The sequence below is a fragment of the Harpia harpyja genome, chromosome 3, assembly GCF_026419915.1.
Source record: "Harpia harpyja isolate bHarHar1 chromosome 3, bHarHar1 primary haplotype, whole genome shotgun sequence".
NCBI classification, from domain to species: Eukaryota; Metazoa; Chordata; class Aves; order Accipitriformes; family Accipitridae; genus Harpia; species Harpia harpyja.
In genome coordinates, this window is record NC_068942.1 from 45,551,633 (window position 1) to 45,579,165 (window position 27,533).

The 27,533-nt window shown below is 43.0% G+C and overlaps 1 protein-coding gene across 2 annotated transcripts in view; it reads left to right on the top strand.

Annotated features, from left to right (window-relative positions):
- The first annotated feature begins 2,033 nt into the window (after positions 1 to 2,033).
- PLEKHH1 (pleckstrin homology, MyTH4 and FERM domain containing H1) overlaps positions 2,034 to 27,533 on the top strand; it is a 49,736-nt gene continuing 24,236 nt past the window's right edge. Inside the window, exons 1-8 of one of the 2 annotated variants that reach the window (XM_052782394.1) lie at positions 2,034 to 2,378; positions 6,952 to 7,127; positions 12,880 to 12,942; positions 15,997 to 16,146; positions 19,310 to 19,393; positions 20,996 to 21,077; positions 23,824 to 24,833; positions 27,213 to 27,291. In XM_052782394.1, the coding sequence (XP_052638354.1) occupies positions 6,987 to 7,127; positions 12,880 to 12,942; positions 15,997 to 16,146; positions 19,310 to 19,393; positions 20,996 to 21,077; positions 23,824 to 24,833; positions 27,213 to 27,291 (1,609 nt within the window). In that variant the 5' untranslated portion in view covers positions 2,034 to 2,378; positions 6,952 to 6,986. The remainder of the gene's footprint in view (positions 2,379 to 6,951; positions 7,128 to 12,879; positions 12,943 to 15,996; positions 16,147 to 19,309; positions 19,394 to 20,995; positions 21,078 to 23,823; positions 24,834 to 27,212; positions 27,292 to 27,533) is intronic. The other variant, XM_052782393.1, reaches the window with a different exon arrangement.

The following is a 27,533-nucleotide window of genomic DNA, read 5'->3' on the forward strand; positions in this document are numbered from 1 at the left end:
TCCTTGCCATTCTCCACTTGGCTTTCTGGCCAACTCTGCGTAGTGCTATCCTGAACCAGCTCCGTAATGGATGCTTTGTCTTTTAGATAGAAAGGAACAGGCAGCTTCATTCAGCCAAATTCCCATGAAACTGGAAACAGATGAGAAATCTAAAGCGAAACAATCTTTAGGGAACAGTAATGTCCACAGAGTCTTTGGAAATCTGACTACTTATTTGGATAATGAGGTATAGATTTCAGGGTCTGCCTTTAGTCACTCCAGTGTCCAAATCTTGACCTTAGGTTTTAGTTATATTTCTATATTTTAACCACTTAGTCACATCAGTCTTTTTATTTGTGCATAGTAAGTGATTTGCTACCCATTGTTTCTCTGCCAAGGCACCAGTGAAACCACACTATCAATGTGAGGAAAGAGTTTACAACAAAAGTTTAATAAACAGCAGATCTCAGACCAGGCAATATCTGTGAGCCAGGTAACTGTACTTGAGGTCTTGTTTAACCATGCCTAGTGAATAGTGTTGCTACTGTACTAGGAGATAATTTTGTTCAGTTCTCCTGCCTGCTTCCTCCGTAGATTGTTGCAAGCCTGTTTCAGACTGCCCTGTTTTGCATGGGTAGTCTCAAAAAGAGCCAAAGCAGTGTTTCAGAGCATTCATGGAGCTCTCATAATCACTCAAGACATCACCTTTTTGATGCAGCCCTTCCTCAACAAGCCACACTCACATTCTCGAGATGAGACCACCTTTCATGGCAGCAAAGCAGGCCATGTGAAAGGCACATGCAAATTGGCCAGAGAGATACATGTTGGCATGACTGTTGTCATCCCCACTGAGGAGAGCCTCATAAGGAAATTTTTAAAGTATCTGTGACAGAAGTAATGTGCCTGATGATGGAGTAAGTAACAAGTACTTGCTAAACCTGAACCAGAATGAATGACTTTTTGCTTTGAAACACACTGGTCTAAGGCCCAAAGTCCTGGGGGCGTTTGGTCCTGCAGCCCTCGTCTGTCTCCAGTCCCTTTCGCTTCCACGTGCCCGTGCTGGTCTGCTCAATATTAAAAGGTACAGGGAAGGCGCAGCCAGCCCGGGGGTGGCGGTGGCTGGCCCGCAGCAGCAGGCAGCACAAGGCTGCATGCACACACTCGCTCGCTGCGGCCAGCCTTCCTTGGCAGTGGGATTACCAGCTCTGTTTGAGTAACACAGGTAATCTATATTCATATAAGTCAATATATATTCATATAAGGGATTGCTGTATGTGAAGTAGCTCAGTAAGTGGTGGACCTATCACTGAATAAAATATTTTGTGTGCTGGCAGCTATCATTAGAAATGCTTGAAGCCCCAGATCTGTTTGTCTGGGCCATTTTGTATGAGAGATGGCCCAAGTACGCAGTACAGGATGGTGTTCTCTGGTCAGGAGAGCCATCATTACACTAACTTGGTTTTCATCTCTATCCTGGCACCAACCCCATGCCCTGGGGCTGCCTACAACCAGTGAAGGGTGCTCCAGCTGGAGCCTACGACGCTCCACCGGCCCCTCAGGGTTGCGGTGGGAGGTGAGGGCAGCAGGGTGCTGTGGATGCCGGCTCCCCGCCTGGCTGCTCCACAGAAAACACGGCTGCTCCTCAGGGCAGGAGGCGGTTTGGGGACATCAGCTCTGAAGGCTGGGACATGACTGCAAGGGGGATCTCAGGAGACGAGGGCCCGACACCAATGCTTCCCCCGTTTGGCAGGCCGGAGGAAGAAGCCTGCGGCCGCCAGCGCCTTTGCCCAGGGGGTCCTCCCGCGCCGCTCGGCTTTTGCCCAAAGGCGCTTGGCAGAACAAGATGGCTGCCCGGCGCAGGGGGGAGCAGGAGCGCTCCCCCTCGAGGGGGCTGCGGGCAGGCGCTCCGGGCGGCCGCGGGCAGCCCGGCCCGGGATGCCCCGTCAGCACCGCCCCGTTCTCCGCACCCCCGGCCTCAGCGGAAGCCCCTGAGGGCGCAGGGTGGGCGGGGAGGGGTATGTCTCCGGGAGACTCCTCTCCTCCCGGGCCGCCCCGGCACCCGGGGCAGGGCGCTGCCCGCCCCACCTGCCTGGCCGCCGAGCCCGAGAAGGGGTTAAACGCCCGGGGCGGGTGATGTCAGTTCCTGCGCTCCTCGGGGCGGGGGGGGGGGCGGCTCTGATATTTGAGCCGGGCTCTCCCGCTCGAAGGAAAAGGGAGAGAGAATGGGAAAGTGCTGAATGGGACAGAAGCCGTGCCGGGCACCTGCCTGCCACCCGGCGCCGCGCAGCCGCCCGCGGCAAGGGCTGGCACCGCCGCGCTGGGCTCGGAGCCGCCGGGCGACGCCGGCTGCGCCTGTCACCGCCCTGCTCCGCCGCGGAGAGACCCCCGCGCCGGCCAAGGTGAGCGCGGGCGGGGAAGGCGCTCCGGCGGCCCGCGCCCCCTCCTCGTTGCCGGGGGAGGCGTCTGCCGGCAGCGGAGCCCTCGGGGCTTCGGAGGGGAGAGGGCGGTCGGGGGCTTCGGGGGGCTGGTGTGCGCGGGGCTGGCTGTCGCAGCCTTTCTCCCCCCTCTTTTCGTTCCTCGAGGTGACGGTAAGGGTACAGGCGGGAGCGTTCTGGGGGTGATGTTGTATCGTCTCTGTTAATCGAGGTTTGCTGCTTAAATAGGTTTGCGTTCGGGTCTGGGACTTTGGTCCCGAAGCTGCAGGGGCGGGGGAGAAACGGCCAAACGAGGGGGAAAATGCAGTCCAAGAGTAAATATGTGTAAGTCCTGCGGTGTCTTCTGTCTTCCTGGTAAGCCTAGGTGTGTGGGGCAATACCTCTGGAGGCAGAATGGCACAACCGGGAGTCCTCTTCCTGCCTTCTGGCACTTTTACTAGCCAAGCCACCTGCACTGATGTAGAGGAAAAAAATTCCCCCCCCCCCCCCCCCCCCCCCCCCTAGCTCTCGCCAAGCCTTGCCCTTCCCATGGCTTGTCATGTCATTTTTTTTTTTTCCCCACGCTCTGCACATCCCAGACTGCACTCGTGAACGGGAAATGACTGTGTGGCTGAACAATTCCAATGGCCTCAGGGTTAAAAAGCCTGGGGGTGAAACTGGTTATGAAGTGGAAGATGAGGTGACTGGGGGCAGGGAGTTGATTAATAGTACGGGGTTTCTGCACTGAGTTTTGACCATCACCCATACTGCTGACCCTCTTGGTGTTGATGCAGTGAGATGGGAGGAAATCTCTCTCCCTTCATGTGTTACACTTAACACGTTTCTACTGATTCCTTTTGTAGTAAGATGGTAGCTGAAAGTTAGAACAGTATTCAGCTCCAGTGTTCAGGCAGGGTCTAGTGCATTTTACTGGCAGGTGCTAAGAACTGCATTCCTGGGCTGACTGAATCCCCTATAACAGTCGGGGTAAAATGATTCCTGAGCTGAGACGACACTCACATTTGAAATACGGAAATACTGTTTCACTTTTCTGCATTGTTTGCACTGAATGAACAAAGCTGCAAATGCTTTACTTGCATTTATATCTGCACCTGAAAGTCTTCATGTTGATTAATTGCTTTTTATTCTCAGAAGGCTTTTCAGGTGGAAATATACAAAGTCTCTGAAGTGTTTTGAATTCTAGTCTGGATCCACCAACATCTGGGACATCAGCTGTTTCTGGTCTGAAAACCAGAAACAACTCCATGACTTTCTGGTATTAAATTTTAGCTTCATCAGAATTACAACTGGATATGGGCACTCAAAGTAAATATATTCATATTTATTTTGCATATAGCATTTAGTGTCAGAACTGTCACCGATGTTGATCAAAACTTACAGATACATTCAAAACTAGAAGTCTCATGTTTGCATTTAGCAGTTGGTTTGGTCATTTTCCCCCCAGTAAGTTCTAAGGACTTTGTAGCTCCTGTTATCTTCACTGGAAGTTGTTTGATACTTAACACTGAAAATCAAGCTGCTCTTTAAGAAGTGTCTGTATGCGTTTAAAAATGAAGTTTTGAAAATCTCAGCTTGTTTGAACAAAGTGGCTGCCTCCTGTTTTCCAAGTTCCTAAAGTAAGATTACTGCACCTGAAAGTATCTGATTCCTAACTTCTTCATATGCAAAGGGGAAAAAAACCCCAGTTTTATATAACCATATAAATATGGTTCATATAGCCATATAAATTTTTTATCTGATATGAAAAGGACCAATATCTAGCGGAGGGCAGGAGGGGAATAAAAGAATTTAGTGGATTAAGATGGTTAAGAATTACAAAAAATGGCATGTGAAATGGGAGGTCCTGTAGCAAGGATTTAAAGTCAGTGTGCCAAAGTTTATATTGTAATTCATAAAGTACAGATGAACTGCTTATGTGTAGGAGAATGCGGGAAAATGAACGATGCATTTAACAGTAAATGAGAATTCAGAATAAATTTGAAGTTGTAAATAAAGTTGTAATTTAGAGGTAAATATGAGACATTGTAATACAGTATCTTTCTCTGAAAAAGGGTAATGTTTTTGCTAGAGAGAGGAAAAATGGTAATTCTAATCTCTGGCATTCAGAAATCATTCAATATGATGACACATGGGGAAGTTATTAGCTTAAGTGGAGGAGATGAGGATTAATAGAAAATTATAAGATAGACAAAGAAATGACAAAAGAGAATGTGACAACACTGTGCTGAAGGGGGGGGCTGTTAGAAGATAGGTATTTTACAGGAAGAGTTGACTGACCCAGGGGATTAGTAAGGATGGGATAAACTCTAATGACACAAAGTAAAATCAGATATTAGAAGCAGTAATAAAGTGGGCACAAAACCTGGGAAAGCACTTTTTAGAAACGGCAGAGGAGGAAAAGATCTGGATATACTAATCAACCACAGGGTAACCATGGGCCTGTTAAATTTTGCAATGACCTGTAGTACAGAGTTTCTTGATATGTGGAGATTTGGCACAGACCTGTGCTTTATTAATCTGTTCCAGTATCATTGTAATAGGCCCCCTGCACTCCCATGTCTGGCATTTGCAAAGGCAAAGCCAGCTGAGATTCCTCTGTCCTGGTTGTGTTGGCTTGTCTGTGAATGTTGACCACCAGTGTAATGTGGTTGTAAAAAAGGCAAATGCAATCAGGTGAGGTACCCCCTAGGAGACTGGAAAGTACTAAATGCTTTTACACAAGGCTTTGGTGAGGCTGCATGCTGCCTTTCAGCTGCAGTTGTGGTCACCCATGTCTGTGAAGGGGAGTGAGAAAGATAAAACCCAACTCTTTTATATGATGTGCACTGAAGCTGGAACAGGTGCAGAGGGAGAGTGGTGAGCTTTTCTTCTGAGACTAAAAGAGCCCCTTATCTCTAGTCTTGCAAAGTGAGGTCTTTAAGGAGAAGCTTTTGATATTTATAAATATACCAAGGGGTAAATATGAGGGAGGGAAAAACCTAGCTAAATTGAAGGGCAATAATCTACAAGAATGAACAGATACAAGCTAGTTATGATTATATTTATGCTGATAATTAGAAGGCAGCTCGTTAGAGGGGTGAGGTTCTAGAACAACAGGAATAGTGGGAGCAAAACTGCCTGCATGGTTCTAGGGAAGGGCTGTGTTCATTTATGAGAGGGATTATATGATGTGGTTGTCTACAGTGAGAAGGAACAAGACTTAATGATTCAGGACATCTATCCCAGTCTTAGACTTCCTAAAATAGCTCACAGGTAATGTTTGTAGCTAAAGGGTATAAAATGTGTCTTTCTTAACTCAGAACAGCAGATACATAGCTGGATAGAGTGGCTTGCTGTGTTATGTATACTTACGCTATTATGTATACTTAGGGTAACTTGAATCTTATGTGCAAAATATGAGCCAGGTGTCCTGGCAAGTGGGTACAACTAGAGGGACATCCTAAGCTTTCCCATCCTGCAAAGGCAGATGAAAAGGCAATGAGGCTGAGTGACTTTATTGCTCTCTCCCAAGTCTTCATCTGTTGCTTTGGTCCCAGTTCAGGAAAGCACCGAGTTTGCCTGTGAGCAGGTGAGCAGTTCCTTTAATAAGTACGGATTTCAGTGTTTTGATGAAGCTGATGAACTAATAACTGTTCTGGCTTCGTAAACATTTGTTATTGTAGAGTAATACAGCTGGCTGCTGGACTGCACATGCGGAGTTGATATTGTAAACCTTTTTGTGAGCGTTCACAAACGCCTGAATTTGATTAAGGACACCTATTACCTACATCTTACATACTTTGTGCTCATGTAAAAGATATCTGAAGTGTTTTATTTTCTTACTCAGTAACTGTTTAGACAACTTTAAAAATCACACCTTTTTCAACTTTGTGGAGTTGTGTATATCTCTTGATGTCTACAAGGACTTCAGTAGACCTGCATGTTTTGTCTTTAGCCCTAGCTTATTCCTGCCTGAGATCTCTTTATGTTTTAACAGTGCGATTGTTTAGATACTGTGGTACAGCTACTCTTCCACTCTTATTATGGACTGACTGTATCTAGTTAGGGATTGGGAATTGTGTTGCTTCATACATCGCAGCATCTTAACACAGTCTGTATGAGATAAGGCACTGGTGCCTGAAGTTAATAATGGGTGTGTGACCTGAGTTATGTTTAAGAGGTTTTAGTGACTTGAAAGTTTACAGCCATACTGGTACAAAGGAGGCAGAAGTAAAAATATTCCTAGTCTATAACATGCTGAGCAAGGCTGTGAGGATGGCAGTAAGGCTGTTTGTGGAATATACAGTATGATGCATTAGTAAATTATTTACTCACTCTAAAGGTAAAAGTTTATTTGAATATTTATCTGTTATCCATTAAAAGAGTGACCTCTGGCAGGGGGCAATATCAATATCTTGGGATAGTACCATTTCATCTTCTGCTTGCAGAAGAAATGGCCTCTGTTACCAGTCCTGTAAGATGGACCAAGGAAGACTAGGCACAAGGGGTGAAAAGTTTGCCTCAAATACTTCCCTCCCCACCACCTTCTCTTCCACAGGATTTTTAGAGCACCTCAGACGACATCCCAAATGGATGATTAACTTCAAAATGGCAGAACTCACAGTGGAGAATGGCAGCTGTACGGACTGGCAAAAGCGATGCCTTGTGTTGGAGTCCCAGCTCTTCAAATTCCGCTTGCAGGCAAGCAAGATCCGCGAGCTGTTAGCTGAAAAGGTGAGGCAGTGGTGGCTTCTTCCACTTTGCACTGAGTTATGGCATGAAAGCAAAAAAATCCCTAAATGTTGAGCTATCCAATAAAGCTGTTACTTGCAGTGAGGATTTCTTCCTTGATTACGGTATGTCATTGCACGCTGCTTATCACTTGAGATACAGAGATGTGCCTGTCAGAGTGGTGTAAAGTGTCATTAGTAAAAATAAGAATTTGGCCTTGTTTACTGGAAAATCACCAGATATTCGACTTTACTGGAAAACACTGTACCAGCAAGATTTTGGATATCTAAAGCGACTGAGGCAGCTGCAGAGCAAAGATGGATATTTTGGATAAGAACAGCAGGATCAGGACTTGCTGGCAATAGAAAAGCTTACAGGAGTGCAAATTATGCTGTACTGTTAAGAGACTGGACAGGGGTACATGTACTGCCATAGTGTTAGAATAACATTGCATATCCAGTCAAAACATTCTGGGGATACTGAAGAGCAGGACTAAGATACTTTGAGATCTGGATGTTAGAAACTTGCATGGCGTCTGTGGTTTTAGAGACATCTCCTACTAAGCTCTTTCAAGTTCCCTAAGTAAACTCATTTGCAATCCTAAGGGAGAGGACTGGCAAAGATTTGAGGGTTTTGTTGTGGGTTTTTTGTTTGTTTGTTTCCATCATGGTGTGGATTTTTAGTGTTTTTTCTTTACCTTAATTTGACTTATTTTTCAATTTTAATTAAAGCTTTTTCACTAACCTCTAATTTGCATAAAATCCAACTTTGTAGGTTGCTGTGGTGTTCCTTCTTTGTTGCAAAATGTGGGTTACCTTATCACAGTCCAGTCCAAGGTTGCTGAGATATTCAGTTACCATTGGAAAGTGAGAACAGTTTCTTTCAGTCACAGTTTGCTAATGAAGTTGAAATCTTTACAGCTGACTGCAGTTTACTCCAAATGCTTTTAAGCTGTACCCGATGACAGATATGTTCTAAACTCACTTTTGTGCCATTTTGTTTTATGTAACTTTTATGTGCATGTTCTTTTTTTGTTGATTTTGGTTGTAAAAAACATCCAAATGACATCCACTTCAGAGTGGAGCAATTTTCATCCTTGCTTTCACTGTACTTGCATTTCCACTAATGCTGTATACTGCATGAGAGATTCATTCCACCCTTCATATTTTAAGAAATTATGCAATTCTAAGCACCCTCTTCATCTTTTCAAGGTAGCTTCTGAGATGGACCTTAGTGATTATTTACCTTGCAAAACATTGGAAGTGGTTGTAAAGTCCATTTAGATAAAGGCGCATTAAAAATATCATGTGTAGATGTGGCACAGGTCTGGTAAAGACAGTACTTGTGCAATACTCTGCTGCATTATGGAATCTGTGGCCTCATGTTTTATTAATTTCTGCTTTGAGAAACTTCCTGGCTACCCCCACGCAAAACAAAGAAACCCACCTATCAAACTTTCTTTCTGGAGAACAGACTTGCCAGAGATCTTTTGACTATCTCTTCAGGGAGGTTTGTGGGCCATGGCAGAGAATGAAGTTTTCATCTGTTTCAGGGGGCTCCTCAAGGAAGGGGCCTCACTGCCATTAATCCAGCCTTTCAGTCAAAGCGATGTTCCCTTTGTTAAGATTAAGGAGCAGCTTGGTTCAGTGATCAGGTTACTCTGTAACTACTCATACAGTGCCGTCCTAGGCTTACTTGAAGGGTCAAAGAGCTAGTAGATTTGCAGTTCCCTACTCTGAATGTCATGTGGGAAGGGGAGAGCCTCGGGGACCGTGGGGCAGCTCCAGCAGGCTCTCCTGACGCAGCTGGACTGGAGTCACCAGAGCTGGTGCTCAGCGCACAATACTCATGCTGAACACTGCTATTGCGAAGTGTCCCGTGCCTCAGGTTCCTGACGGCACTGCAATGACTTGCTCAGAGACCCTCCTTCCCTCCTTCTCAGTCACCACAGGGCTCCCCAGCAGTCACAGCAACTGGGGCTCCTGTCCATGCTGCATCCTTCTCCCCCTCAGATGGGCAGCGATGCAGAACCAAAGGAGGCACCTGCTTTATGCATATTGATGCCAGCTCCAGGGATTTTTATCATAGATTTTATTGCAACTGTGACTTTCAAATTTTTTTTTCCTTACAGTTCTATCTGTGAGAATTAAGAGATTCAGACTTACTTGAAAGAGTACTGCATTTTCAAAAATGTGTTTTGGAGGAGTGGGGGACATCTTGAAAAATGTGAAGTGGGCACAGTTTGAAGCTATGTTGCCAACATGTGGTGAGCATTGCCCCTGAGATCCTCTGATATGGTTTGCAGCAACAGGAAAATCTAAAAAAAAATAAAATGGTTTTGCCAGTGAAAATGAAGAACAATGTTAACAGCGGTGTGATACTTGCTCACCAGCTAGGTTGTCGCAGGGGTCTGGAAGCTACTGATTGAAAGGCTTGGAAGCCTAATTCCCCTATGTTTAAAATTAGTCTTTATAACCAATTTTATGATTTTAAAGCAGACTATACTGTTTTAACTCACAAAAATACCCCAACCATTCATGCCTGGCATTGGTAGCAGAGTGTGCGCTAACAGTTTAAATACTTCAGATTTTTAAAATCCGCTTAGATTGAATAATCTAGATTGCTGTTCAGAACATGAGGAATTTAAAACTCAATGGTTTAACTGCCAGTGCCCTAGTTCACATGGTATGAACTTCCACATTGGTAGCCTGGTCTCAGCTATCAAGCAGTGCTGCCCAAGCTGCACAGAGCCTGGCTGTGGGTTGGTGTGGCAGAGGGACCCCAGCCCCTGGCCTCCAAGAAAAAGCTCTGCCATCCTGCTGGACCCCCGCAGGGCACTGGACCCCTGGGTCCTGCCTTCTTGTGGATGTCAGCAGGGATCTGGTCTCTTTGGAAACAGGCACTTTTCCTCTCTGACTTTCTTGTACGCACACAAAGAAAGGAATACTCCTCTGGTGGTGAGCGACATAACAGGCTGTTGCCTTGGCAGCAAGATGACCTGGTTAGGAGTGAGCTCTGGAAGAGAACAGCAGTAGGAAAATGAGGCTGAGACGCCCAGGAACTTTTTTCACTCAATTTTGTTTAGCATGTTCTGAGCCATCAGGAGAGGGAAAGCCTGTGTGAATGGTTGATAGGAAGATCTTTGGCAGCTTTTAGAAGGGCCATCTGGGTTCCTTTTAACCTGCTTCTGTCTTACTTTAATAAACAATGAACGCTTGGAAAAAGCCTCTTTTGTCTCATGCAGGCATGGCTATACAACTGGGCCTGCTTCTCTCCATACAAGTTGTCTGTGCTAATGTTTGGGAGAAGAGTTACTTGAATTTGGCTTGGTCACTAAGGTTTTTTATGTGACCTGGGTCAAGTTGCTTAGTAGCATTTGTCAAATTATAAAGCATTTTGAATGAAAGGACCCATGTAAATACCAAGCATTATTATTATTTCATTGAGGGATTTGAAAGAGCCTTACAAGCATGGATGTATTAAATCTGAATGTGCTCCAGTGAGACAGCTGACACTGGGGGTGGGTGGAGTAATCATTTTGTGTACATGAGAAACATGGCAGTTATTTAACAGTTCGTAGTAGGACAACCCAACAATGTAGTACAGGAAGTTAAGAAAAGTACAAGTTCATTTAAGGCTACGGAGGGATTTATGGTGACAAAAGTAATTGATTTGACTGGAACTTAGCCAGGTCACCCTGCTTGCACAAGAAGTTTCATAACTCCTTACTGATCGGGAGTGGTCCCAACGTACATTCTCTGTCCTGATCAGGATCCAGGACTACTAGCAATGCAAAGTCAAACTGTCACGAGGCTGGAATAACAAGGAGTTTTTCAGTCAGAACAGTGCTGTCTTCTTAAAATAACCTGAGTCTTTTATGGAGATCACCCACCTTGTGGAGGATTGAATTATTAGTCTAAGAGGATAGCCTTTGGGAGAAGGCCCAGAGATTCATCTAAAGTCTGTGCTGTGAATGTAGATCCTGTCAATTCATCAGAAAACTAGCAGAGGCCATTGACTCTGAAGCTACTGTCATAAACAGTCTTTGTTTCACAAGGTGTATTATGTCTCCAGTTAGCATCTCTCTTTCCCCAATATATTTTGCTGCTACTGTGATGACTATCCAGAGACTAATAGATAAATGCATGGGTAGATCACCGTTCCTGATGGACACAGACTCATGTCATAACCCAGACCACTGCTGTTGGTGTTAGATTGCCTTGAGCTCAGCCTCTACCAAGACTCTCAGAGACTGGGTCTTCGGTCAGAGCAGCTTCGGCTGTCTGTGCAATCTTCTGTGGCATGTCTCTGTTCCTCTGCCAAAGAAGTGTCCTTGATTTGGATATTAAGCTCCATAGACTGTGATGTCTTTGCTCCACTGAAAAAGCAAACTTGAGAGGTATCATACTAAATGTGGCACTTTCTGATCTTCACGATTTGAATTTGTTACGGCATGGCTTTTTTAGTTATATGACCGTTGAGGTGTCTACGTATACATACCTTTCTGATATGTTTGTCAATAGGTGTCAGCCTGCTCTTATGATCAATGTGTGTGCATGAAAAGGAGAGTTGTCTTGTTGCCATGTGAAGGAAGGGAAATGGAAACACAGGAATGCTGTCGTCTCCATTCTGGGTGATCAACCCAAGAGGAATAAGTCCCATTTTCAGAAGTATTAGTTTGGTCCTCATAGTGACCAACCTGAATACTTGGCTCCAGTGCTTTATCAAGAATCATAAAATACATTGGAGAGAAAAGGAGCCCAGTTCCCCTTATAGTTTGTTTTCTGCTTGAAGCATGATTCTTTTAATCTTCTGAAGCTGCTTGTATGTCATTCCTTCATTAGTCAAACACAAGTAAATACTGGAAACTCTGTGAAGCATTCCTCAAATTTTGCAGTTTAGTGGATGAAACTTAGTGTCACTGACTTCATATTACTGGGCTTAAATCTGAGACCCATTGAAGCAGGGCAGGTGGAGGAAGATGACCTTGCAAGCACTGAATGAGATCCTTAGTTGCTATTTGAGGGAGAAAAAAAAAAAAAAAGACTGGGCTCTAGTGGTAAGCTGTTAGAGGAACCCCAGGTACATCTGCATTTCACTGAGAATGAAGTGATCTATATACATTTAGAATAAAATTCTATTCAGTGTCCTTTGACTTCAGTAGCAGCAATGCTCAGATAAAGAATCACAGAACTGTCCATTTGCAAAGCTCTTTAAAAAGAAAAGAAGCGTAGGAAGATTAAGATCATTGTTAATCTTGTCAGTTATGAGCCTGTGATGCTTTTGAAGCCAAAGCAAAGTATTCATTTGTTATAATGTGGCATCATAGAGAACCTGCTGTGAGATTTACAAGATGTATTCATTTTTATTTACCATTGTGAATGAATCCTAGCTAAAATAAAACCAGGAAAGAATGGCACACTGTAGACAGGCTTCTTGCAGGGACAGCCCATGGTGTGTAAATTGTAGAGACGGGGTCAAGACTTTGGGACTATTCCCTTGACCCATGTAATGAATGATGAAGCTCGCTAATGAGAAAACAGTTCTAGTAAATTCAAAGTAGGGCAGAAGACTGGAAAAGGTCAAAGACTATTTTTTCCTGGTCAAAGCTGTCCAGTTAACCCAAAAGATGCCAAAGATCTGTAGACCTGCACAAGAAATGGAAGATTCCTGAGTAAAACAGGTGAATTTCCAGGTGATGTTAATTTCTTTTCTTTCTTTCCCCCTCTTCCCTCCTTCTCTTCTGGCTCTGAAGATGCAGGTATTGGAACAGAGAGTGATAGAAGCAGAGCAAAGAGCTGAGGATGCAGAGAAACAGGTAAGAGATTCTCTTATGGTTGCTCTGGTACAAGCCCAGCAGTAACTTACTCTAAATTCCCTCCAGTCTAGCATACAGACAGCACTCTGCAGTGCTGTTCTCTGCTAGGGAAACATTGGTTTACAGTGGTGAAGGATTTTCTGGTCTACTTCTCAGTCTTTGAGCCTGAGCTGTGAACAGGCACCTAATTAGCTTCAACCCTAAGTGAAAACCAGCACCTTATATCTGCCTCTCAGCTTCACAGCCTTTACCCCCTCATCCATGATAGGCATGCTTGGTTATGGAAAAGGAAGGGGATGTTGTACCTTAGGATTAAAGTGCAGAGATAGAACTGCCTGGCAGATCCTCAGAAAACAAATACTTAAGAGTACTGGTAAGGACTTGTCTACAAGTAGAGGAGGTTCTGCGAAAGAAGTAAGGGTGTGTCTGCAAAACCTATCAGTTGTTTTGGACGTTCTTTTTAATAATTACTGCCTGGCTCGGCAGCCCATGGAGAAAAACAGTAAGAGCTAGATTCATTGCAGATTACTGTAACCATCTAAAAATTAGGCATATTGTCTAAGCTAGTCCTTCTATGCTTCTTGAATAACGGAGAAGGGGAGAGAGAGACTTCAGCTTCTGAACAGGCTATGAAGAATAATGGACCTTTAGGAAGCAGACTGTTGTACAGTCTGTGCTGTAAGGAGTATTATAAAAACAAAAGAGCCAGGAAGGGCCAGATGGTCTGAGCTTCTGCATCACTGCAGACCACTGCTGAAGGGAAAGTTTGAAGTGAACCAACTCGCTCTAGCTGGACAAGAAAGAGCTGCAGGATGTAGCATTGAGTCAGAGATTAAAGTACGGAACTAAAAGCTGTGCAAGATGGCCAAGAATAGCTGTCAAAGATTCAGTAGTGAAGGACTGAATAGGCAGTGTTATAAGCACTGGGAAACATACTGCCTAGGAATCAAGAACTTGAAGTACCTGGTAAGGTATTCTGTCTGCAGAGTGTACTATTGCATGTCAGTTTGATATTGACATCAAGATTTTTTTCTGACCAGCTTAAATATAGGAAAGATGCTATGTCTAGTCACCATGCTGTTGGCCTCTATACTAGATCAGCAACTGCCAGCCAAGAGCAAGAGTTGTTCTTGAGAGTGATATCAGTGAGTCCACACCTGACCAAGACCGGCAAAGGTAGCATTGTCACTGTGACAGCACCAGCAGGAAATAGAGTTATTGCCACAGGCCAATGAAGGGGGTTTCATACTAGCAGACACCTCAACGGCAGGAGTAGAGTGTCCATGATATGGTAAGATGCAATGACAGCAAGGGAGCAGATGGAGAGCAAGTCAAATCCAGGTCAGAGAATGGGCAAGAAAGGGAGAACTTGGCTGAGAAGGTGTAGAAGAAATGAGGGTTGCCTTCATTCACCTGCCACCACCAGTTCTGCAGCCATGTGTTGGCAGATCCGAAAGACTAGCAACCCTCAAAGTTTGCCTTTCCAGCAGCCTTATCCACATCCAGAGATAAGTGCTCCTAGAGAAATACTTCATTGCTACCTGACAGCCTGAAGAAGTGACAGCATAGGAGTAGGGCCATTCCCTTCCACTAGCAAGTATATTCACCATGAATGAGAAGCAGCTGACAAATGAGGGCTCCACATCAAGTACAAAATCCCTTGTTATCTTTCTCTCCAGGAGTCTGGGGGGTTGGATTTGTTAATTCAATGGGCTCCCTGTAGCTGCCAACCTCAATTAAGGAAATCACATGTTTGCGGTCCCCTCTCTGAGCCTCTAGTACAGAGTCAGCATTTGGGCATCAGACAGAAAGGAGGGGCCATTTCTTTTTACTATAATCACCCTAAACTCTAATGAAAACACATCCGACTCAGCAGGCTTAGTTTTCTGGCTCGGATGTTGGGCGCCTACCTTTCTGATTCAGTATGAGGAAGAGGCAGTTTGCTTCTCTGCCTAATGCAGGCAGACAGGAGGACAAAACACAGCTTCTGCAAGTATGAAGTGTAGGCTGCTCAACAGAGCGTGAGTAACTCTCTTGCACAGACTCTGTGAAGTGCTCGGATCATTGCCTGCATTCTGCCTTCCTGGTTCCAAACTCATGCCAAATTAATGGTATCTGGAGTTGGTTTCTTTGCAGATTTAGTCTCTCTGGGTTGTGTTGGAACCAGATATTTTCCCATCATTGAACGTTGCAATTAGCAGGTTTGAGTTAAGTTGACAGAATTCTATTTACCTTTAGAAATGAAGTCTTATAATACATTGCAATAGGATGAGATAATGATAAAACAGACTGGCATATCGAGAGACATAGGTTTTGAAGAAAACAAAGAGGTTTTAAAAATTTGCTAAAAACCTGAAAGGTTTCAGCAGCAGCTAGATTTTAGTGCATTGAAACTTTGTCTGTAGCGAAGGAGCATTACACTGGTGCTCCTCCTGCTGAGATGAACAAGTGTTGGCACTGGCAGGAGCTCAAAGATAGGCAAAGCTTCTGAAATATCTAACACAGTAACTGCTCAGCAGGTCTGGAGAAAACACACTTGTCTGAAAGCCGGAAGTTGCCAAACATTGTCTAAGCTGGGGATGGGAGGAGGAAGGAGCTCCGTAGTACATTTCCCTATAGAAATCTTGATCTGAAGCATATGGCCAGGGTTTTGCGGTGTATACCTTGGTAGTGAATGAGGTAAAAAGCTGGCCACAGTATTGCAAGGGAGGAAAATGTGGTGTACCTTGCCGATATGTCTATGTAGACTATAGTGCCTGTATGGTCTCTCTGACTAATAGTGTGCAAATATTTCACAATCCACAGTGTGTTTATCTGTTCATGGTTCAGTTTGCATCTGTTACTGCTTCAGCATTACAAATGAATGGACAATGTTCTTTCCACAAATGTGTATATAAACTGTGACCTGAAGGGTTTGGGTTTTTTTCTTCCTTTCCCAACTTCAAAAATATGAAACCTGCAAATACTCACAGTTAGGGTCTGACCACTAAACAAGCAGCTCCTTCATTTGCATTGTTTTGGCTTTTTTTTATCCCCCTCTGATTGTCATTACAGGTCAGAGTTATGGAAGAGAAGATAAAACTAGCCAACGTGAAGACCAGTGAATCAGACAGCACTCTGCACAGGAAATACCAGGAGCTGATGGGCACAGTGCAAGGGAAGGAAGCTCTGATCAACAGATTGGAGACACAGCTAGCAAAACAGGTACAGATATTTTCTACAGGGAGACCTGTAGCTTTCTTGAGTTGGAGGGACTCTGTAATGTATGTTTCAAAGGTACAGATTATGTCTCCATTACATATTAGCCTCTCAGTTGCTTTCAGATCAGCTGTAAAATGATGCCCTGTTCAGTGCAAGATCCTCTCCTTCCTTTTTTCTTTTCAGGCAAAAACATCCATTCAGCCTCAGTAGCCCTTGCCTCTTCATTATAGGAGATTGGTCAATGTCCTTAAAGGACTTCCCTATGTTAGTGTTGAGTCAGTGTTGAGACCCGAAGTTGTAATGCTAGAGTCTGGTCACAGTATTTTTCTGGCTTCCTAGCATATAGATTGCTCTGCAAAATCATTATGTAGCCCATCTCTGACTCTGCATACGCTGCTGCTTGGGAAGGGACTTATCCCAGCCTTCAGCAATCCTTTAGCATAGTTCATCTCTTGTCAGATGTCCTCATTATAAAAGATCAGCTGTTTCCCGGTATGGATAGTTCTTAGTCTCTTCCATTCTCAGTTGGTGGAAGGAAGGAGATAAATCTACAGCGGGGCTTGTATTTCAGCTCTAGTAAAGGCCTTGCCCTGTGGTCTTTATAACGTGAGTAATGAGGTATTCTTCTATGTTGCTAAGTAAATTACTTTTAAATGGAAATCGCTCCCTAGAATTTTACACAAAAAAACAGTTTCCCATTTGAGTTACATTTTACATCTAACTGTCACATATTTCAAGGGCAAAATAGATTAGTAAGCTGTCTGAACTTATTCAGACCATGTGTAGTGTGGACATCAGGCATCAGGTCTTTTGTAGTATTCTGGGTTTCAGGTCACTTTCCCAGGCCAGCTTGCTCAGGCAGAATGTAGATGAATTTTCTGCATTTTGGAGGAGAAAGAAGGTGTTCGGAAGGAGCTACAATAGTGATCAAGGTCTGGAAGGCCCTCTTGCAATCAAAGATGGAAGAAATTCTGGTTTACCCAAAAAAGTGCGGCGTGATTTGATTAAAGTCAACAAACACAAGTGGGAAAAATGTTCTATTAGTAGAAATCTTTTTATTCTAGCAACAAGAGGCAAAGTGAGATTCTAGAAATGAAAGCTGAAGCTTGACAATTTCAGACAGGAAACACTCTTTATTAGGGTCACCAGTTTAGTTTCAGAATGGGTTGGGATGGTGGCAGTGCTGGAAGGTCACGAAGGGTCCCTGTAAGGCATCCTAATTTTTTTCACTGGGTTGGGGAGAGCTTTGGAGTTCAGAGCGTTAATAAGAGAACACTGAGATCATGTCTGGACCACACAATAGCATGGGACACAAAGAATCTCTAACTGCTTCTGGATCTTAGGCACAGCACCCATAGATGCAGTTATTGTGCTTTGAGTGAATTGGTTCTGCTTAGAGGCAGGGCTTACTAAGCTCTGTGACAATGCTGACGTCATGTCACTATTCTACTTTAGGACCCTAAATAAAATCTTGGCATTGCACTTCACTGTGTAACGTAGCAATATTCTGAATCTTTTACCTCTTGGTCCCTGATCTGAGACAAGTCCAGGTCATTAGGCATTCAAAGGCATTACCCATGTGATGGATATTCAGAGGACTATGATTGATCCACTGTATGCGCCAGATCATTTTAGACCAGTAGGCACATCTAATATTCTAACCCCAGCAAAGGCTGGTACCTGATGATTAGGAACACACACAGCCATATTCAAGGAGAAAAACTAAATAAATATTCCTCTTGAAGCATCGGATTTGTTTACTTTTATTTCATTATGCTCAACTACGAACGTTACTGCTACCCATAATGTTGCCAAGGTCTATTTTAAAGTCGGCAAACGTATTTGAATAAGAGCTTGTAAATATGCAATTGTGGTGATGAATAGCACATGGTGATTAAAAGTAATGTGAAGATGTGGGGAATTTCCTACAGTCTACTATGTATTTATATGGTATTCATTAAGTGAACTTACACTCTTCAGTGTGAAAAACTGGTGGGGGAGGGGGGTAAGTACTGACACTTTTATTATCATAATTACTGGTATTTGTTCACATCTGGGGAAAAAAAAAAATCTAGCAGGGAAACCACCAATTGCTACCAGAAGGTATTACCTTTGTCCACTTAATTAGAGAAACCAGGGCTGAATGTGCTGTATAGAGTATATTTCCCCCTCCCTCACTCCTGGAACTGATTTCTCCTTGTAATTGTTTAAATCATTATGTACATAGGAGACCTTTCAGTGACATGGCTTCTCATGAAGCCACACAGGAGATGAACAGAAGGCTTCAGGTGATTGTAGTATCAATCCAGCATCTTTCAAAGGAAATTCCCAGAAAAGTCAAAAAAAGCAGCTGAGAAAACACAGCTGCAAAAACGATGATGTAGCAATATTACCCAAGCAGATACTTGGGGAAAAATGTTCATTGTACAAATCAACAATATTCCCATAACATCTTTGTGTGGACTAGACCCTGTTTTAATGGATAGGTAAACATACAACCACTTAGACCATCTCAAAACCTCCTAGCAAGTCTTAGTGTTTCAAGGTCAAGTTCTGGAGCTTTTTTTATCCTGAGTCTGCTGTTTTTTTTTTTTTTTCCCCCCTTTCTTTAATTTGCTTTCTTAATGAGAATATTGTGTGTTAAATATGTTGTTATTAGTTTCCATCTCATGCACCTTTAAAGTCTATACTCTACACCTGTGCTTGCAGCAATTGAATCCCTTTTGCTTGGAGTTATTACAATGTTTTGTAAATCACTTACAGGCACTGCTTAATTCTTATTAACTTCAGCCAACAATATGTGTGTGTGTAGGCTGGGGGAACACTACAGATGCTAAACAGCAACATTGCAAAACCATCTAAAACAGGAAAAGTTGCAGACTGTACTCAAAAGAAACTGTGGTAGGTGGGCAATCATTACCTGAACTAGATTTTGCTATTCCACAACAAACTCTTGAAACATCCCTCTGAGTCTGACTCCAGGGACCACGTAAGACAACTGAAAGCTTGATTTTTCAGAGGCCAGCTAAATAATAATATCCAAATAGCAGTCTTAAATCTTACCTCTGGAATGGGAGCTTCAATGTTTAAGTCACTCATGATGCAGTAACTTACTGAGAACAGCTAGTTGTACTCTCCTAATGCATCTAATCTTTTTTTGGCACAGAAACAGTTGAGGACTGAGGAAGCCAAAATTGTTCAAGAGAAAGCTGCCAAGATCAAAGAGTGGGTAACACTTAAGCTGAGAGAGGTGAGTCTTTTGCTTGCTGCCAGGTTTCAAGGCCTATGAGTAGGTACAGTGGCTGCACTGCCAGTGGGCTCCTATGTAGGCCAGTAGTCTGAGGACAGTCAGTCTGCCACAGAGGTTTTCTGCTTTTTTGGCCCTACACACGTGCAGTTGCAGAGCTATGTTCGTCCCTCTTATTGAGGGCTATTTACTGCTTTGGGCAAACTATAAATGACTGCAAAGTCACTAATGCCTGAAAGCAGTTTCTGAAGGTATACTGGTCACAAGTGGCTTTCACCTAGCTTTCCTCTGCCTCTCCCTTTTTTCTCTGGGTGCAGTTTCTGTCTCTCTTTCTGACAAAGCAGCTGTGACACAAACATGTCCTTTGCTCTTCCTTAATTTGCCATCTCTGACTAACGTTGTTTTCCTGCTGCCCAGCATTTTCTCATGTCTAACCTCTCCCTCCTATCCATTCTGTGGACTTATGCCTCTATCTGGGCCTAATTCAATACCCTCTAGAAAAACTGAGAGAGAGCAATGGGTCAGCACACAGTTTTAAAGGTGCAGTAATGGTTTACAACTGGGAGTGGGGCACTCTGGTCTTTCCCTTTTATTCCAAGTTAAAGCCATAGATTTCCCAGTTTATGCCAGAAAGGGAAATTGTTGGAGTTGGAAGAAGCAGTCTTTGTGGGCACTAATTTTGTTATGATGTGGCTTTGTAATCCCATTAGATTGCCTAGATAATTCACAGAGCTGCTGTGCTTCTCTTTCATTTTCCTATATGAGATAACTTAAGGTGCATCTACATTACTGACTGGTGCAGCACAAAGGAGGAAGCACAGGGGTTGAGTTCGTGTGACCTGCTGTGAATCCAGGACCATACGTTCACATTGTATCTTTACTGGTAATGAAGTTCGTGCCAGATGCTGATTCTAGGTACATACCATGCACAAGTGAACCACTGCCAACTGAAGGACTTTGCATGTGTGTTGCAAATGGGTTGCTCTAGACAGCACCCTGGGTGCAATTTCAACTTTGATTCCATCAAGAGGCAAGCCTCTTTGGGTGCACCACTGCTGTGTTCAAGAATGTATGTTGAGACACTTCAAGCAAAGGCGTAAGGCAAATTTGCAAAGTATCACTTGTGCACTAATTGCAAATGTAAATGCACCCTTAATGGTTTGTTTTGTTTTTTTGGTTTGGTTTTTTTTTTTTTTTCATTCCTTTGGTTCCATGGATCCAGGGGATCTCCTTTTACCACATACAGGGTAAGAGGGAAAAATGCTCCTCCTGGGTGATAGTTTTTTGATTGTCTCTTACGTGACAGTTCTTTCTGGAACAGGAGTAAATGATAAACAATAGCAGGGAAGGAAATTAAAAGACCTATTTGAGAAGTTCAAATAGTATATACAGAGGCTATTTGAGAAAGCACAGCAAAGTGTTTAAGTGGGTTGTCCAGTGGAGCTGCTGAGTAAAAGGATTTCAAGGTGACTGGTATACTCACCCATCCTTTTTTCCTTTTCCTGTTAAGACACTTGAATGTAATAAAGACGACGACATGTTCTGTATCGTGGAACACACACAGTTTTGCATTATTTTTCAGTTTTTATTATTGTTGTTTCATAGCTTGAGCTAGAAAATTACCACCTGAAAAACTGTAATCAGAGGCTGACGGAGCAAATTGAAGCCCTTCAGGATACGTTGCAAGGTAAATGTGTTCACCTGGCACTGTAGCCTAGTAACCACCACAAGAGTGGAAGTCAGCATTCCTGGGTTGTTTTCTTAACTTTGTTAGAAATTAGCACTTGTGACAGTGAGCAAGCAGTAGAATTGCTCTGTTCCTGAGTGGCCCATTTTTAAGATGGGAATAACATTGCTTACCTGCCTTAAAAACTCTTAATTGGTTTCCCACCAGCGATTGAACATAGACCCCTTTTTTCAGAGTCTGCTTTTGCTATTAAAATAAGCCACTGAGCTCCTGAATTAGAAACACTCATTGGAATACATAGCAAAACTCTTCATTCACTTCAGTGGTGCAGGGTAGAAGTCCCTGAGGTATTTCACTTTACTTCCATGTGTGAATTATTCTCATCCCCACAGAACCTCTGCTGCCATGTGAGCTGAGTAACTGAGGACTGAATGGGTGGGCCAAGGCAGCAGCTGTCTGGTCTGCCTTTAGAAGCTGGGTTCCTCTGTGCTATCAGGTTGGGTTGGAGAAAGCTGCTTACGGTGCTTGCGCTTTTGTGGTTCTTGTTTGATGGATAGATGGAGAACTTTGGTCTCCAGGGCTTGAAATCAGCACCTTTCATCGCAACACATTTTGAAGAGGAAATTCACTCTTAGCCATTTTCATCCTGTTTTTTTTAATGAGCTTGGTTCGGTCACAGTAGGATGACCTAGTTTCCAGAACTTTAGGGGGCATTTCTTTCCTTCAGAAGTCTTTCTGGTATTCCTATCACTCTGCAGCAAGGGAATAGGGCAAAATTCCTTCTAAATCCCACCACGTTTCTGGCTAAATGCTTTATGACTGGGTTTTTCTCATCCCCTCTGGCTCTGGCTGTTTACAAAAAGAGAATGGCTGGTAAGCTGCGTTAATAATCTGGTATTAAGTGTTCCCTGGATCCCAACTCTCTGGGCAGTAAACAGCTCTGCCCTCTCCTCTTATCCTCCACTAGTCTCACTGTGCCAGCCTGAATTCAAAGGCCTCTGCAGAGAGACAAATCTCTTCTTGCTTGCCATGCTAATAATAACAGCTTCCTCTGCTTCATCTCCTGTCACATCTAGGAAGCTGCAAAAATACCAATAATATTTAAAATGAATGTCTTCTTTTCAGTCAACACTAATGATTTACTTCAGGACCAGGGCAAAATGCGTGCCAGGATTTGTGTGTGTCAGCATTATGTGTTAGGAATAGCTTTGTTAGCATTCAGTTCCTTGTGACTCAAGTGCCAAGGTCAGGCTCTTATGGTTGTCTTTCTCAGCTGTGTTTCCAAGAGTGGGTTTCATCCTCTCCACAATCAACAGTGATTTATTCTGCTGTTTGTCCTTCCCTCTGTTACTTTGTGTCTTCAGTTTGTTTCTACTTCCTTGTAAATCCCATTAATAGTTAAGCAGTGCCTGTAGAGTTTGATGTTCAAGCAGTATTTTCAGCAATAGGTGTGCAGTCACACTCACCCATATTTATGCAATTTCCAAAGCATCTTATGACTTGGTTCTTTTCAGTCAGGGAAGATATAAATGCCAAGGTCAATCAAAATCATAAAGTGAAGTAATGTCCTCTGCTGCTCCAAGTTTTCTCCATGCTTTCTCATACCCTAAAGCCGCTATTCAGCAGAACCTGTAGAACTGAGATAGTCTTTAAATCTAGTAATTATGGAAAGGAAGAAAGTAGAAGAATTATAAAGTATAGGTACTAAATAGACAAAGGACAATGGAGGCAATCTAGGATCTCTCTTTTATGCCATCTTCTAGTATAGCAGCTGAAGGGGCAGAGAAAAAATAAAGGAAGTTTTTACAGCAAAAACAAGTAACTAACTTATAAAACTTGCTGACAAAAAGCACTGCTTGGGTCATATAGCACAAAAGGATAGCAAAAAGCTCTAGGGAAATTCTTGAAAAGAGATTAACCTCACTGATTAGTGTGATGGTTAAGAAGGTCTCCATACATATGCTGGAAGCCTCATCTAGCCCCTAGGAATGGGAGGAACTATACCACCTTATTTGATAGCTTAAATCACTGTAGGTCCATTGAAGTCAAAAGCCATGCTACATGGTGTTCTGGGCACTTAGATGGTTTTTGACAAAGTATTGCGTGGATAGGTGCACTTCCTTCTCATGGCTGTTTTAAGAGAAGAGACATAATAGTGGATAGGTAGGAGTAAAAAGTGCTATATTGTGAGTTAGGCTGAAAGCTTGCCTAGACCAGTATCCTGTCTGCTGGTTGGCTGTGGATGTTTCAGGAAAGAGTGTAGAAAATATTGCAACTAGAGCTGTCCTTCTCTCTGTGTACCCTTCTAGCTTCTGCTTTCAGTGTTTTAGGACTTTCCTAGGCCAGAACTTCTGTCTAAACTGTTATTTGCACCACTGATAAATTACTTTTTCTGGCCTATCTTTTGGACACTGCATCATTCTATTTCCTTTTTTGTCTGAAAAAAAACCCCTTCCTTCTGTAAATTCCAAACACTTTGCCTGATAATTTCATTAGGCACCCCTTATTTCCACTTCTGTAAGAAACAGCGATTATTCATTTAGTATTTTTTTTCTGTACTATTCCCAATTATAAATATATAGTGCTTCTGTTACAGCTGTGCCCAGCCATCTCCTTTCCATTCTATATAGTCCTAACCAGGCCAGGGTGCTATTGAAATACAACTGACATGAACAACTTATACTAGCAAGTAACATTTTAGATAGTAAAGCATTTGAATGCCCTAACCATATGTTCTCCATTGTAGATATGACCACCATTCCTCCCTTTGAATCTCTTTGGAGCTGTAATTCTCTGAAGGCCAGAGCACCACAGGTCTCTTTTGCTGAGAAGATAGACCAGAAATCTGTGCTCCTTGCACCTGGTTTCAGACAGCTGTGCCAAACAGGACCTACCAAATGTGTCCTCTCCACAGCAAACATAGTCCTTGCCAGTGACACCTTTTCTGAGGATGGAGAGGATAAATCTCTGCTTTCCCAGAGCACGCTGAAGCTCATGTCTGACCCATCAAGCTGGAATCTCTCCACAGAGAAAGATGTATTCCCAGTCGTAAGTTCTGAACACAGGTTAGGGCACTCTGATGCCACATCACTGGACCCTCCAGCTGAGGCCACAAGAATCCTTGAGGCTTTGACTTTCCAGTCATCTTTGGAAGGAAACCATAGCACTGTGAGCACCTTGCAACAAGTGGCTTTGGATGGCACCCGCTTCTCTGATGATCTGAGTGCCAGGTTCCACTCCCACCGGCTGGACTCCTCTTCCTCAGCAGAACTAATGAGCATGCTTGAGGGCCATCCCCAGGCTGCTGAGCCACCCCTGGTTGTGTCAACATCAGCTGTTACAGCACATTCCTTCTGTCCAGGGAGGGAATGCGGCCTTGGCAGTAGTATGACCTTTCCAAAAATACGAACTCCCAATATGCCAAGAGACAGTATCCAACTAGCCAAGAGACATTACAGCCAACCACAGCCAGGGGCTAATTCTTTCGATCGTGTAATGAGCTTAGAGGCTAGCACCTTCCAGCCCATAACAGACTCTCCAAACTGCCATGGGCAAGTGAAGGAGACAGACATTGATGATGATGGGATACTGGAGACGATGGAGACAGAACGTGGTCTGGTGAGGGAAGAAGCTGGAGCATGTGAGGAACGCAACCACTTATCTGCAAGGCAAAGAGAAGCTGTGAGTTCTGAAGCTGGTGTACTTGACCCAGGAGGTAAACCTCCCACACCACCACTGCACAGATTCCCATCGTGGGTAAGAAATGCAAGGACAACAGTCTGGGAAGTGCTGCTTATCTCTGAGTAGTGCCCAGTAGTTAGGCTACAACAGCTCTTGGTCTCAAGCAATTGTTTCCTGTGGACATCGGTCACATTTCTGAAGCACCTAGTCTGACAGTTCCAGATCATGGGGCATGCTGGTTCCACTCAGAATTTTTTTCTTCTTTTCTCTTTATAAGAAAAAAAACTCATGAAAGAAAATAGTACTCAAGAAACAGAGGAATAAAAATGAAAGTCAGGAGGTGCTGCATTGTGGGTCATCAAAAGTTAATCCTTAGTTCTGTTTTCATGTGATTAAGATAGAACAGTGAGTCAGAAATGCAAGTGAATGGACCAGACCAAATAGTTTCAGAGTCAGAAAAAGCTGTAAATACTAGAATAGATACATGGATTAGATCTCAGCATTCCTATCTCATGGTATACTTCTGCTCCCAGGAAAATTTTGTGAAAACCATCAGTAAAGTGAATATACATGTCCAATTGCTTACTTCACGTGAGAGAGAAGTTTGTTATTATTATTCTCAGTTACTTCTTAGTTCAGATGGTTAGATTGTTTGTTAATGTTGCAATCTAACTGAAACTTGTGAAAATCAATGTAGTATCAAAAGAGATCATTCCATTATTTTCAGTTTGCTTTTTTAAAGGCATAGGCAGACAAGTGGTTTATTGAAGGTGCAAAGTCAAGCACTCAATTGTTAATCCTCATGTTTTGTAATTTTTTTTCTATGAAAACTGCACGTTATTTGTGATCTTTGGCTGTGTCCTTTATGATACCGATTTAAACCCTAGTATAATCACAGCTGTTTTTGCAAAGAAATGTCTTTTCATTCAGTCCATAATATGGAACTGTGCTGCGGATGAAGCTGGATAGTGTAGTAAAAGAAACTGCAGTTTTTAAGGTGTCTGTTTTATTTGCTGCAGAAGTCAGAAAAGTGTAATGAGCAGTGTACTCACTTGGAAGAAGGGAAATATGTCTCAGAGATTGGCTACTATTCCTTTCTCTGATCTAGAGTTCCCATGTAAGATTCTTCTAGTCCCTTAAGCTAAATTTTTCACAGGTGATCATCTGCTCCAGATACACCTTCTGAATGTCTAAGTTGACTTTGGCAAGTAAATTTGATTGGTGAAGTGCTGAGCATTTCTCTGATGCAACTGTATTCAGTTGTTTTCATTACAAACGATGTTACATGACGCTAAATTCTCAAGAAGTCAGGTCTTAGACATCTTGAAAAGGGTACTCCAGAGACATTGGATACTTCAAAGAACCTATGTCTGAGTTCCTCTTCTGGAAAACAGTGATAGCACACATCAATGTCCCTCCCAGGGTTTTTGTAAAATTTCTGTAAATTTTTTTATTAATGTTTATGAAGCATTGCAGTATTATAGTCGGGAACACCACATGAAAAATCCATTATTTTGTTTTCAGACCAGAGTCAAGTAAGTGTATCCAAGTAGGGCAAATTTGAGCATATCAAGCACTAAAGCATGAATAGAATATTAAGTAGCAGCTTAATCAGTGAGGGATGTCCATTATATGCCCTGAATAGGAAGTGTCGGGGAAAAAAAAATGCACATAATATTTCATTAGAGACTAAATCACAATGCATATATGTACAGAAAATACTAATTCTGTCATTTCTTTTTTTGGTGTACTTGACTGTGCAGTCTTAGGCACTTACATGTATATGTATTATGTGTATTATCTGATAGTGATTGGTTGTATGCCTTAAGGAGCAGCAAGAGGATTCCTAGCTTTGATTTTTGTCCATTTTAGACTGGTTGATGTCTTAGTCATAACATTGCATTTAGTTACAGGTTTGGGTTCCCCCCTTAAAATTTTTATCAATTTGTGAAGCACTTGGAGATCCTTTGAACTGAAAGCTCCATATGTTGTTATAACTGAGACATAGGCTTACTGAGATCATTCCAGGCATTTCTTTCATTCCCTTATCAGAGAATGGGAATCCTTTGCAGGTGGTGCCTCAATAAATTGTCCTGTTTTAGGCCTGTTCTTGATTCATTTGAATGCATTGTTAATAAAGTGGAAAAACCAGCTTTTTCCAAGCTGAGATATAGTAATTTATTGGTAACTGCAAGTAGGTGTTCCAGTCTGTGGATATTATCTTTGTAGCATTTATAAGCCAAGTCTGCTGTGATTCAGGGAATCACACTCAGATGCACATTTCCACTAATGGTCATTCATGCAACATCTGGTGGAACAGAGCAATCTTTCTTAGAGGGCCCCTCCTTCCCGCCCAAAGGCGTGATTGTGATGTGATTCTGTGACATGAGCATTTCTTTTTGCAGGAATCATGTTTTTGTCTGACCATTGCTGTTCATGGTATTATTGTTCCAGGAGAGTCGAATCTACGCTGTGGCCAAGTCTGGCATGAGGTTGTCTGAAGTGGCCGTGGTGAATGATACTTCCAGCTGCTGTAAGTTCTAGACAAGATTCATGCTTAGAGGGAGTTTACAGTGACAGTGTGGGACCTGAGCTTCTGGCTGTTCACATTTCTTCATTTCCTTGGTTGTTTCCAAAGTAAATTTGATTTTGCAGATAGCCACGATAAAGGAAGGAAGGGAGGAGGATACCTCTGATTTCAGGGATGGTTGGTGCTGGGCTGTTTGAGCCCCTACATTTAGTGACATCTTTGGGGACTCCATTATCTCCTTCATC